The sequence below is a fragment of the Lissotriton helveticus genome, chromosome 1_1 (assembly GCF_964261635.1).
Source record: "Lissotriton helveticus chromosome 1_1, aLisHel1.1, whole genome shotgun sequence".
In the NCBI taxonomy this organism is placed as follows: domain Eukaryota; kingdom Metazoa; phylum Chordata; class Amphibia; order Caudata; family Salamandridae; genus Lissotriton; species Lissotriton helveticus.
This window is the reverse complement of record NC_136057.1, coordinates 1699897896-1699910325: the sequence shown is the minus strand read 5'-3', so window position 1 is coordinate 1699910325 and position 12430 is coordinate 1699897896. Positions and strand designations below refer to the sequence as shown.

General features: G+C 46.9%; 1 protein-coding gene across 1 annotated transcript in view; it reads right to left on the bottom strand.

The window, feature by feature from the left end:
• Positions 1 to 12430, bottom strand: part of NEMP1 (nuclear envelope integral membrane protein 1) — a 323363-nt gene that overhangs the window by 23472 nt on the left and 287461 nt on the right. The window contains exon 8 of the mRNA XM_078689000.1: positions 6205 to 6378. Within this exon, the coding sequence (XP_078545126.1) occupies positions 6205 to 6378 (174 nt within the window). The remainder of the gene's footprint in view (positions 1 to 6204; positions 6379 to 12430) is intronic.

Here is a 12430-nt window from a genome sequence, read left to right as displayed (position 1 = left end):
TGCTTGGTAGTTTCAGGCTGATGGGTTGGGCCAGCCCGCCTCTTCTAGAGGTCAAGGATGTTATGGGTCGGCCATATTGGGAAGGGATGGGAGGCTAACTTTTTTTGCTTTGGAGGGTTCTGGTGTGGAGCTGAATCTCACTTTGTTATTCATGTGGCGAGGAAGACTACACTTGTGGTAATGAAGATTACCTGTAAGTAATCAAGCCATTATTAGACTTCTGAAAAATATTTACGGGAACCTTCAAGATTCCAGTGTTAAGAAGGTGGACGAGGCCATAAAGCTTTCCTTTAATGCACAATCTAATTCCTTTATTCGAAAACCCATGAGATTTCCTGACCTAGCACATTGTTATCTTAAACAAGCCACTAAGCGGTTATAATTTTTAATTTATCAGGCTTATGCAGTGCGGGCAGATTTTACTGTAGCTTTTCCCCCCACATTTTTATTGAAGACTTCCAACAAAAAGTCCCCAAAAAACACACAAACCCCAAAAAACAGCCCCTCTCCGCAAAGCTTTCCCATTTCGTCCCTGAATACATAGCAATATGTGACCTTCCCGTGTACACTGTAGTACATGTTTAGTCACAATGTGAGTCATGCATCCACCAAACACACGAAAGGGTACCCCGTGATATTCAGGGCTGCCATTTCTTATCCGACTTTTTTGAGACTTAATACTGGATCCTAATCATTGTTTTGTACTCAGTGTATTTTAAAGGGGGCACTAAATTGTTATATATATTTTTAGCTTAAATTATTGTAATCACTGATTTATACAATAAAACTTATTTGAAAAAGAAAAAAACCTGTGATCTTACAACAGTACAGCTCCCAAACGAGGGCTGGATGTCTGACTGGACTGAGCATTCTTTTTAGGACATACAGCTATAAACAAATTATAGCGCAAAGAAATTCAGCCAGGCCAGGGGACGTCCTACGCATGGAAGAGGAGTAGACCCAAGACGCCAATGCTAACTTATTCTACATTTTGCTGAAAACACTAATTAGCTACCCCTTTTTTAAGCCCCTAAACTATGGAAAAATAACATTCAACTAGGCTGAGTACAAACAGTGACAAATTAAGACAATGTACAGTTAATATTCCAGAGCTACGGAATCATCACATCATGCAGTTGTTACCATTTTTCATATCAGACCACTAATAATGGCCAATACATTTAACAACAGTACACAGGTAGTAGTGATCCATTAAAGGGAAAATATCTGCACCTTCAATAAACACAATGTACTAAATGATTAATTTTGTGTGAAAAGTAAAAAAAAAAAAATAAAAAAAAAAAAAGAATCTTTTCCATACACGGGTGCTAGCTCAACCTCAAATATCTACCACCTAAATGTGTTATTAGCACAAACCAATGTGCACCAAGTTATACGAAAAAAGGAGGCTCTGTCATCACTTCAAGTCAAATATTGATCCCTGAGCAGTAGAGATCAAACTTCTGGGAATCTTCAATAATGATACCTATGCTAAGAGCGAACAAGGCACAAGAACATTGATCAGAATCAGATATCCAGACAGAACATTACTCTTGCTGTTCAGCAGTCTTTATTCATATTGTGAAAAGAGTTTCTTTAAAACATTCCCAGCACACGGTAGCCGACACGTGTTTCATCTTTTGCTGAGACTTTTTCAAGGGATAAGCATCAGAATCAATCCGGCAAGTGCCGAAAGCAGTTCGTGTCCGATCTTGCGTACCAAAATATGTAAAAGAGCCCAAGTCCCGAGATAAATATAACCAGCTCGATTCCCAGTATCCAAAAAAGAAGTCGTCAGCACGATTCTACTATCCGGAAGTGGATCTGGCGTGTCACAATGTTTCTTAGAGCTGCATATATGCACCTCTCGGGCCAATAGAATGGATCACCATTGTGTGTCTAAGTCCTGAAAGCACAGTCTGTTCCCATAAAACCACTCTTCCACATCCGACTTTCCACATTAGCCTGGTTCAAACAAATTGGTGAGCCATTAGTCACGAATCTCCTATAAGTGATTTGTCACCTCTAATAGACTCAACTCTTCAACAGTCCTTTCTTGAGCTTTCCTTCCATCATGGTCGTCGATAAGCAACCATAATAAGTGGCACACATACGAGTTGAGGTGTAACCACCGATCTGCGTGCTCTCATTACCACTAATAATGGCCACATTGGTTGCAAGTTATGTTCTTGTTTAGTGTCAAGACATCTATAATGATTTGGCTAAACTTTATCCCAGTTTGCTAAAGAAAGGCAACTCCTCAGTCCCGTAGTGGCTGATTTCTTATTTTGAATTTGAGGCAAAGTTGTATTCCACAACAGCCATCAATGGCAATGGGGTGGACTTAATGGTGGTACAAGCTATGGAAATGGGGCATTATATCACTCTTGCTGAGAGCTATTTACATTCTTCATTCTGATACTTGGGGGCAAATAAATTTAGGTCTGAACTCTGGTCTTATCAATCAATTTATCGGGGTAATTATAAGCGCAATACTTACTCGTGAGGCACTCAAGGAGCAGGGAGGGAAGGGGTGCGGGGGGAGCAGCTCCGGTCAGTCAAAGAGCCAGGTCTTGAGGGTCTTACTGAAAATGTGTAGGGTGAGGGCACATCTGATTTTGGTCGGCAGCCCGTTCCAGGTCTAGGCTGCGTTGTAGGAGAAGGTTCTTCCACCCGTTCTTGCTCTACGGATGCATGGGGGTTCGGCAAGATCGGGGGATCGGAGGTTCCTCTTGGGTACGTGAAACAAGATTCTGTCATTGAGGTATTGGGGTCCAGTGTTGTTGAGGCATTTGCAGGTGTAGGTGAGTATCTTGAAAGCTACTCTTTTCTCGATGGGGAGCCAGTGGAGGTTATGCAGGTGCTGGGTGATGTGCTTGTGTCAAGGGATGTCGAGAACGGGTCTGGCTGCAGTGTTCTGTATGGGTTGGAGTTTGCGGAGCAGAGACTAGTTGATCCTGGCGCAGAGGGAGTTTCCGTAGTCCAGTCTGCTGGTTATGAGTGTGTGGGTGATGGTCTTCCTTGATTCAGGGGGGGTTCCATTTGAAGGTCTTTCGGAGGATGCAGAGGGTGTTGAAGCAGGGGGAGGTGACGGCGTTGACCTCTCGGGCCATGAAGAGAGAGGAGTCTAGTACGATGCAGAGGTTTCGGGCGTGGTCTGGGAGGTTATGGGGCTGCCGAGGGCGGTGAGCCACCAGGAGTTGTCCCATGCGGAGGGGGAGAGTCCGAGGACTTCCGTCTTCTCCAAGTTGAGCTTCAGGTAGCTGCTGCTCATCCTGGATGTGACGTCTTTCATTCCTTCCTGGAAGTTGAGCCTGATAGTGATGGAGAGGATGAGCTTTGTGTCGTAGGCTTAGGATACTATGCTGAATTAGTGTTGTCTAACAATAGCGGCGAGGGAGGCCATGTAGATGTTGGAGAGTGGGGATGAGCGACGATCCTTGGGGTACTCCGCAGTTGATTACTTTCTTTGGGTTCTACTGGTGAGGAAGGAGCAGAGCCAGCGGTTCCCTGTATGCCGGCTTTGTGGAATCTGGTGGTGAGAGTGCAGTGGGAGACGGCGTCAAAGGCAGCAGAGAGGTCGAGTAGGATCAGAGCTACTGTGTGTCCTTGGTCGAGGAGGGTGCGGACGTCATCTGTAGTGGCGAGTAGAGCGGTCTCAGTACTGTGGTTGCTGCAGAATCAGGATTGGGAGGGGTTGAGGATGGAGTTTTCTCCGATGAATTTTGTTAGTTGGACGTTGACGGTCTTCTCTGTGCCTTTGCCTGCGTAGGGGAGGAGGGAGATGAGTCGGTAGTTCTTGAGGTCTGTGGGATCTGCTGAGGGCTTCTTGAGTAGGGGTTTGACTTCTGCACGTTTCCAGTCGTCGGAAAAGATGTCGGTTTCGAAGGTGACGTTGATGAGTCGTGGTTCTGGAGCGATGGCGGCTCTGTGGAAGATGTGCAGGGGCAGAGGTCCGTGGGGACTCTAGAGTGGATGCCTTTCATGGTCGATGTGATGTCTTCGGAAGAGACCAGTCTTTTTAGGGCAACATCTTAGATAGGGAGATACGTGAGACAATGTCTCAAGACTGAATCCCGCAAAGCTTCCTTCTCCCGGCCAAAGTCCTGACTGGCTTCACATCAAGGGAACCATCACGCGGTATGGAAGGAAGCTTTGATTTCGTAATTCCGGATAGATTTTTAAATATTTGTCACTTGACAAACAAACCTCTAACTGTAGTAAGAGAAAGAAAAATAAACCATTTTCCAAGCAGACATTAGTAAAAAGACAAAGGGCATTTGACCTCTATCTTTGAACAGGCAGTAAATGTGTCAAGAAAAGACAAGATTTAAAGGCATCTTTATTGCTCCTTCACTTTCTGAATGCACAGAACACCTGTTCCTTTTCCGGGTTATATGCACTGGCCACAATGGACCATTGGGTGCTAAAAATAGCTCGACCGTATATAATCTGACTCTCCATTGCGAGTAGATCTTTCGAGGCCTGTGAAAGAGCAGGTGGAGGATTCAAACTACACTACAAACTCAAGGCGGCAGTGGTAGAAGCAGACTCACGTATTAAGGCCCTGCAGGAGGAAGCAAACTACTTCTAGTAACGTGTTGAAGATCAAGCAAGTCGCTCTCGCCTCAATAACGGGAGGATCATGGGCTTACCGGAACACACAGATGGGCCTGGTATGGAGCTCTTCCTCAAGGAGTGGCTCGCACAGGCTGCGTGGGGAGGTTATCTTTCTTTTCTTCAGGACCAGTGGTTGCACAAGGGTGTGCACTTGCTAAGGTGCACCAATCCCTGTGTCAAATCAACTGCAAACTTATGGTTAAACTCTCAGCGTTGTCTGAGGATCCCGGGAACATACCAGGTGCCAGAAGCGGGCGTTCGGTCTTGGCGTAAGTGTGACTACAGACTAACACCCCCTGATAGGATCCATGGGGTAGGAACTAACTACTTCCCATAATATAAATGTGTTTTCTTCCAGACAACGATGAGAGTTTAACCGTAAGTTTACGGTTGATTTGACACAGGGATGGGTGCACATTAGCGAGTGCACACCCTTGTGCCACCACTGATCCTGAAGAAAGCATCGCAATTTTGCACGCGGAGGCTGAAACATGTAGGCCTGCCCTTGTCACTTAATACCCTTGTGAATGTCAATAGCCAATTAATCTTGCCTTACTATCCCAACATAAAATGTTCAGGACTAGTAAAGGCTATTTAATATCACCGTGCCACTGATCACTCACCCTGGACCTAAAAAAAAACCTTCCGCTGTAATCAGGTGTTGCAGCACACCCGAGAGGCATTCGCCCGCTTGGGTGGGGACCTTATGATAAAGCATGCCACCAACTAGGTTGGTGAATGAGGGTTTTAAAAAAAAAACTAAGTGTTACTCCTCATTCAATGCAGTAACTTGGAATTACTCCTTTTGTTGTGAAGATTCATACTTTAAGGGGACCGGGAGTCGTTCCATTAGACCCTTTCTCTTTGTGTTTAATTAGGATTCGGCAAAGACATCAGGCACTGACACCCGGGTCGCCGCTCTAGATATAGAGAAGGCGTTTGATACACTGGAGTGGAATTACCCCATTGAGGTCCTTAACAGACTTGCAGAGGGACACATGTTTTTTAAATGGATAACCCTGCTATATAATACGCCACTGGCATGGGTAAAGATGGGTTACGTTATCACTGACCCGCTCCACACGGAGGTGTGGCAGGTAACAGGGTTGCCCCCTAGCCCAGATTATTTTCACTCTGGCCATGGAACCCCTTACGTGAGTGCTCCATGCAAAAATGCTGGACTGGAGCATTCTGGTCTAAGACAGAGTGCATGCAATTTCATTATATGCTGGTGATGCACTGGTGTACCTATGGAAAGAAGAGGACAACATCCCCCCACTTATGGAACTACTACGCCGAATCACACATGCCTCCGGGCCTGTAGGTAAACTTGGACAAGTCCCATCTTTTTTCCTCATCATAGCTCATGGGTGAACAAAGGCGAAGGCTCCCAAGTGTTTCTCTCCCCTGTAGATGCAAACATCATCCCCTACAAGAAGCTGGGTGTAGCTCTCTCTGCATTGAACACGGTTACATACTGCAAAATCAAGCCATGCACAAAGGTGTTTGTGCAGTCTAGATCCCATGAAAGACCCAAAAAAAACAATATTCCCCTCAAGTAAACTTAACATTTGAACAATTTACCTCTTTGGAGACTTAATCCGTGACACTGCTTTCCAAACAGAGAACTCTGGACTGCTGCAGTAGCCCCGAAGATCCTCAAGGGCCCTTCTCGTCTCAATTTCTCCTTGCTTCCGATATTCCTCTTCTGTAAGGAGCCGAGGGGGGCTTGGTTTTGCTGTAACTTTCTTTACTGCCCTGGAATACCCCCAACATTTTTGCACAGTGAAAAGGTAAATTGTTTTGGACTAAAGCAATGCAATTCCAATATAAGCCTTTAATCTCAAACACACGTTTATAAACACCCTTGCTTACATCCAAGACAAAATAAAAAGTTCACCAGACTTTACTTTCTATTTCATAATAATTCTAAATGAAACCAGTGCTATACACATACAGACCAATCCCTACTTTTAGTAGCGTACCATTAACAGATGAAAATGTTATTATACCTTCAATGGCCTAGTGTGCTAACCACCTAATGCCATTCATTACAATTCTTTTGGCACTGATTATAAGCTCAGATATGCATGTGCATTCTGACAAGAGATTCTGTCAAAGAAACCAATTTGCATGTTACAAGTCTTTTATAGTCAATATATACTGGAGTCAAGACACAGATGTGGTCTTCATGTAAAAACTAACTCGCATTAATTAATTAACTGTAAGGATCTTTTTTTTAAAAAACTTTTTATTACAAAGCAATAGAGTTGGCAATACAGTCCGAAATCAATTACATTCCTTTAGTTACTAGATTACATTTTCTCACAATGACCGGTTTCATTAACGCTATGTGCACCCTCTTGCGTGCGTCTACCTATTCAAACCCCCTCGTTATTCCCCTTCTATCTCCTCATCTGAACTATCTCCATCTGATTCTGTCAACGGATCACAAATGTCCCCCCTAAAAGTATTCCATGCTGCCCATATCTTATTCCATTTCCGCTGGCATTTTCTGGTGGCGTACACTGTTCGTTCAATGATCATTGTAAGGTCCATGTTTCTGCACCATGCAGTGTCGGTGCCTCAACCGCTCCCCACTTATGGGCAATGTCTCTCTTGGCGATTAATAGACCCAGTGTAGCCCATATCAGCCCATATTGTGTGAGGTCATTTTAGTAAACATCTTCTTGGTTCTGGTAGGAGCGATGTTTCTGTTGCCTGCAAAATAGTGCGTAGTACCTGTCTCCAATAGTTCACTATGATTGGGCAATCCCATAATGTATGAAAAAAGGTTCCCTCTTCCCCGCAGCCTCTTAAACAAAATGGGTGTAATGCCTTCTGTATTTTATGTAGTGTTGTCCTTGTATAATATATTCTATGCAGAATTTTAAGTTGCACCAACCTCAGCCTAGCCGAGATGCCTACTTCCTTAGGTGATGCTAGGGCCTCTCTCCATTCCAGGTCATCCATGTCTCCTACCTCAACCGTCCATTTCTCTTTTAATATACCTGTGGGGTCTGGCAATTTATTGAGAAGTTTCCGATATGTGAAAGACGTGGCACTTTGGAGCATATGTTCCGTCAGTAATCGGTCCTCTAATGGGGATGCTTCAGGGACTTCAGAATCTGGCATGAGCACAGTCAGTAAAGCGTGTCTGATTTGCATGTATCTAAATTTTTCATTCTGGCCTAAGTTGTATTGTTGTTGCAACTGCGCAAACGGGATCACCGTTCCCTTGTCCCACAGATCCCCAACTGTGGAGATGCCTATATTGTCCCATGTTGTAAAGCCCTTATATTGCCGTAATTGTCCCAGTGCCTTGGTGTCCCAGAGCGGGGTCAGCTTCGTTATCACCCCTCTCCATCCCAGCCTGCTGCATACCAAATCAGTACTGTGTGTTAAGTAGGTCCCACTAGTTTCGCGGCCATTCCTCTATTATAGAGTGCTGCTAGCATGTTATTTGTTGCCAGTTGTGCCCTGTCCGCCCTGTAGGCTGGGTCATCATGGGGTACATGTATCCAGCAGTTTATTACTTTGAGTTGCGCAGCCCAGTAGTACAGCTGGAGATTTGGGAGTGCTATCCCTCCGTCATACCAACTGTTGTACAGTTTCGCCTGGGCTATGCGGGCCGGACGGTTGCCCCAGAGAAGGACTGAAACCTGTGCCGCCACTTGCTTAAAATATCGGGGTGGGATCAGATCGGGCGTATTTTCAAGGGCGTATAGGAACCGCGGGAGAGCCTTAATTTTGTATAGTGCTGCTCTGCCAGGAAGTGTGAGGGGCAGCGACGCCCAGAGTGTCACGTCGCGTTTTAGTCTCTCCAGCGGGGGAGCTAAATTCTTGGAAAAGAAATCTGTCGTGGATTTAGTGATGTGTATTCCTAAGTATTTAAACGAGTCTTCTGTAGTCAGCAATGGACACTCTGCCGGAAGAATTGGCTTCGGTCCTCTGAGAATGTACATAACCGATTTAGACCAATTTATTGTATATCCTGATAACCTACCATGAGTATTACAAATATCAAGTAGTTCTGGTATGCCGCTATCTGGTTCTGAGAGATAGACCAACATGTCGTCCGCATAGAGTGAGACACGGTCTTCCCATCCCTCCCTCCAGTTGATCCCTTTTAATAGTGGGGTGTTTCTAATTAGTGTCGCCAGGGGTTCTAGCACTAGCGCAAATAGCAGTGGCAATAGGGGGCATCCTTGACGTGTTCCCCGTGCCAAAGCTATCTCCTCTGATATGTGACCATTTGCTGTCACTCTAGCCACCGGTTTAGTGTACAGGAGTTTTATCCAAGCGCAGAACTTAGGGCCAAAACCCACACGCGTCAAGACTTCAAATAAATATTGCCACTCTACCATGTCGAACTCCATTTTTGCGTCCAAGGACAATATCACAGCTGGTCCTACTAGATCCGAGGCCCTTGCTATTGCTCCCTGTACTCGTCGAAGATTGAGGGCCGTGTTTCTGTGGGTCATAAACCCCGACTGATCCGGGTGTATCAGCTGTGGCAGATGGGCTATCAATCTGTTTGCTAGTAGTTTTGCTAGAATTTTGCTTTCTGCGTTCAGCAAGGAAATCGGGCGATATGATGCACATTCCGTTGGTGGCTTATCAGGCTTCGGGATTGCCACTATCGTCGTAATCCGTTGGTCCAGTGGTAATTCGGCCTTTTCCAAGCTCTCTTCGTACATGGGCAAGAGAGGCGGGCTCACCGTTTCTGCCATTAATTTATACCATTCGACGGGTATTCCGTTCGGGCCCAACGCTTTCCCTGATTTTACCAAATGTATCGCAGTTTGGAGTTCTTCCAGCGTTAGGTCAGCTACTTACTCCAAGGCTGCATCCGGTGTAAGGCTGGTCATCTCAATGTGTCTAAGAGCTTCGCGTATGTCCGTCTCAACTAGGCACCCCTCGGGGGTGTATACCTCCCTAAAGTGATTTGCTAGGATGTTCACTATGTCTTCAGGGTGTGATGCAAGCACCCCTTCCTTCGTCCTCAGTTGCTGTATCCCTCTCGTGCACTCCCCTTTCCTATCTAACCAGGCCAGCATTTTGACAGCTTTATACCCTACGTCATATACTTTGTCTCCCGTCGCCGTGATATTCTCAACGGTCCGTAATTTTAGGTAATCTCGATACTGTTGCTGGCGTAAATTAAGTGTGTGGGCTGTGTCTTGGGTTGGTTCTGTCGAGTGTGCTGGGTCCGCCTCCAGAAGTGCCACCTTTAGCTCTGTCAGTTCCCTGTGTCGCTCCCGTTTATACCCAGTGATAGTCGCAATTGCCTGCCCCCTAAATACCGCTTTATAAGCCTCCCATAGTATGATTGCGGAGTCTACTGAGGGTGTGTTTTCTGCGAAATAGTGTTTGGTTGTTTTGCGGAGTGATTTCTTGATAATCGGGACTGTGGGTACCCTGGGTATATGGGATATAGACGTCTACGGGGTTTTTCTCGACTGGAGAGTGTAAGTATCAACGGGGAGTGGTCTGATATACCTCTAGGTTTTAGATCTATGCCTTCAATGTTTTGAAGTCTCGAGTCCAGCATAAGAAAATAGTCTATGCGAGATAGACTGTTGTGGACCGTAGAGTGGTATCTGTATTGCTGCGTCTCCGGGTGCGTGTGCCTCCATACGTCTACGAGGCCCATTGCTTCCAGGAACTCCTGGAAGCGTGAAGGTCCAGGTGTCTGTGTTCGAGCTGGGAACCTGTCTAGCGTCGTGTCAATTACAGTATTGAAGTCCCCTGCTATGACGAGATCCCCTTCTGGTAGTCCCAGTAGGAAGTCGCCGAGCGCCGGTAGCGCCACTGTGTGGAGTGCTGGTGGTATGTAAACTGATACAATATTCAGAAGCCTGCCTTCGCATTGACCCTGCACCGCTGCAAACCTTCCCTGATCGTCTACTCTAGTCTGTAGAATTATGAATGATGACGTCTTTTTAATTAGAATGCCTGTGCCTCTAGATCCCGTGGTGAATTCAGAGTGTGCAGCCATTCTGTAACCCCATCTGTCCATTGCCTTACACACCGACCCAGTGAGGTGCGTTTCTTGTAGGAGTGCTAGTGCTGGGCTGTGTCGCTTAAGAGCCTGCAGGACTAATCCCCTCTTTATCTTGTCGCCCAGCCCTCTTATATTCCACGTCAGAATTTTAAGGGGGTTGACTGCGGTTTCCTGCGTCGTCACGGCAGCATCGCCAGACAGTGGGTTGTGAGCCATAAGTATGATATTCTGCTGAAGAGGACACCACTGGTCGTGTCAGTATGTGCATGTGTGCCGTGTCTATCTATCGTGTATGACAGTGCAGTTCCCATAGCGTGTAGTGTGTGTTGGAGCTGTGAACCCATCTAATGGTCGGTGGTCTTCTCTGCTGGTATTGCCTCTAACGGTTGCAAACAATTTGCATAAACTGTCTTCCCCCCCCCCCCCCTTCCCCCCCTAGGCCTCCCTTCCCTCCCTGCTTTGCGGTTTTGCAACTTCCCGCCACCCCAACTTAGCAGAGCGCTCTTTCCCTCCCAACATTATAGTACTTGCGTGTCCGGGGTACAAGGGCCAGTGGAGTCTTCAGACCTTCATGCCCCCCAAGGCCCGGCCCTAGTCCGTTTCCAGAGCCACCCAGCCGCGTTTCTGTTGCGAAGTTACATTGTGCCGGTAGTCTCCTGGCTCAGTGTTACTGCTTTGTCGCCTACTCTTCTCCCTCTTGTCCTGGTGATTGCTCTGGGTCCGGGTCTTTGGCTTCTAGCGTGTCTGGTACTTCTTGTCCCTCCTGCCGGCGGTGCTGTCTTTTGCCTCTATTGCTGCGTCCCACTTGACGCCATCCATCTATCCATTCATGCGCTGCCTCTGGTGTCTCGAAGAACCAAGCCCGGCCATCAGCGACTACTCTGAGCCTTGCTGGATAAAGCATAGAGTAGGGCAATTCCCTCGCTCTCAGTACCTTTTTAACCTCCAGGAAGCTCCTCCTGCGCTTGGCCACCACTGCTGTGTAGTCTGGGAAGAAGGTTATTGTTGAGTTATGTACCGTACAGGCGGAGAAGTTCTTGCGGCCTGCAGGATAACGTCTCTATCCCGGTAGTTAAATAGTCGTGCTAGTACAGGTCTCGGAGGGTCCCCCGGCTTCGGCCTGCCGCCAGGAACTCTGTGTACTCGCTCCACTGTGAAAAAGTTTGAGAGCCCCTTGGGCTGCAGTCCCGTCTTCACCAGTTCTTCCACGTACAGGTCCATTGCTTGCTTGCCTTCTGTCTCCGGAATTCCAAGTATGCGCACATTATTGCGTCGTGCGCGTCCTTCCTGGTTTGGTCAGCTTATCTGCCAGTACTTTATTTTCTTTCTGGAGTACGGATACTTCAGTTTGCAGTTCTGACGTGTCCGCCTCTGGCGATTTTGCCACTATTTCAACTTCCTTCACCCTGTCCGCCATTTTGTGGAGGTCTGCCCGCAGGAGGGAGACGTCTGTGGAGATTGATCCGACCGTGGCTTGTACATTCGTTAAGGCCGTCATAATGTCTTCTAAGGTGATCTTTTTCGGCCCTTCCCCTTCCTGATTTTTGCCTGTGGACGTACGCCCTTCTGGTTGCGCCACCGTGTTCTTTTAGAATGCGAATTTGTCCAGCTTAGCTTGGTCGGCGGCATTGCTAGGTCCCCTGCCCGCCATGTTTCCTTCGTATGTGAAGTGGGCTGTGTCTTTCATGGTAGCGCGGAGCATTCCAGTTCGCGTAGTGTATAGGAGGTTCGCGCGCGTCGGTTTGCTTGGTCAGCGTTGGATATGGCGAGGTCTTTGCTTTCTGATGGGTCTCACTATGGCCA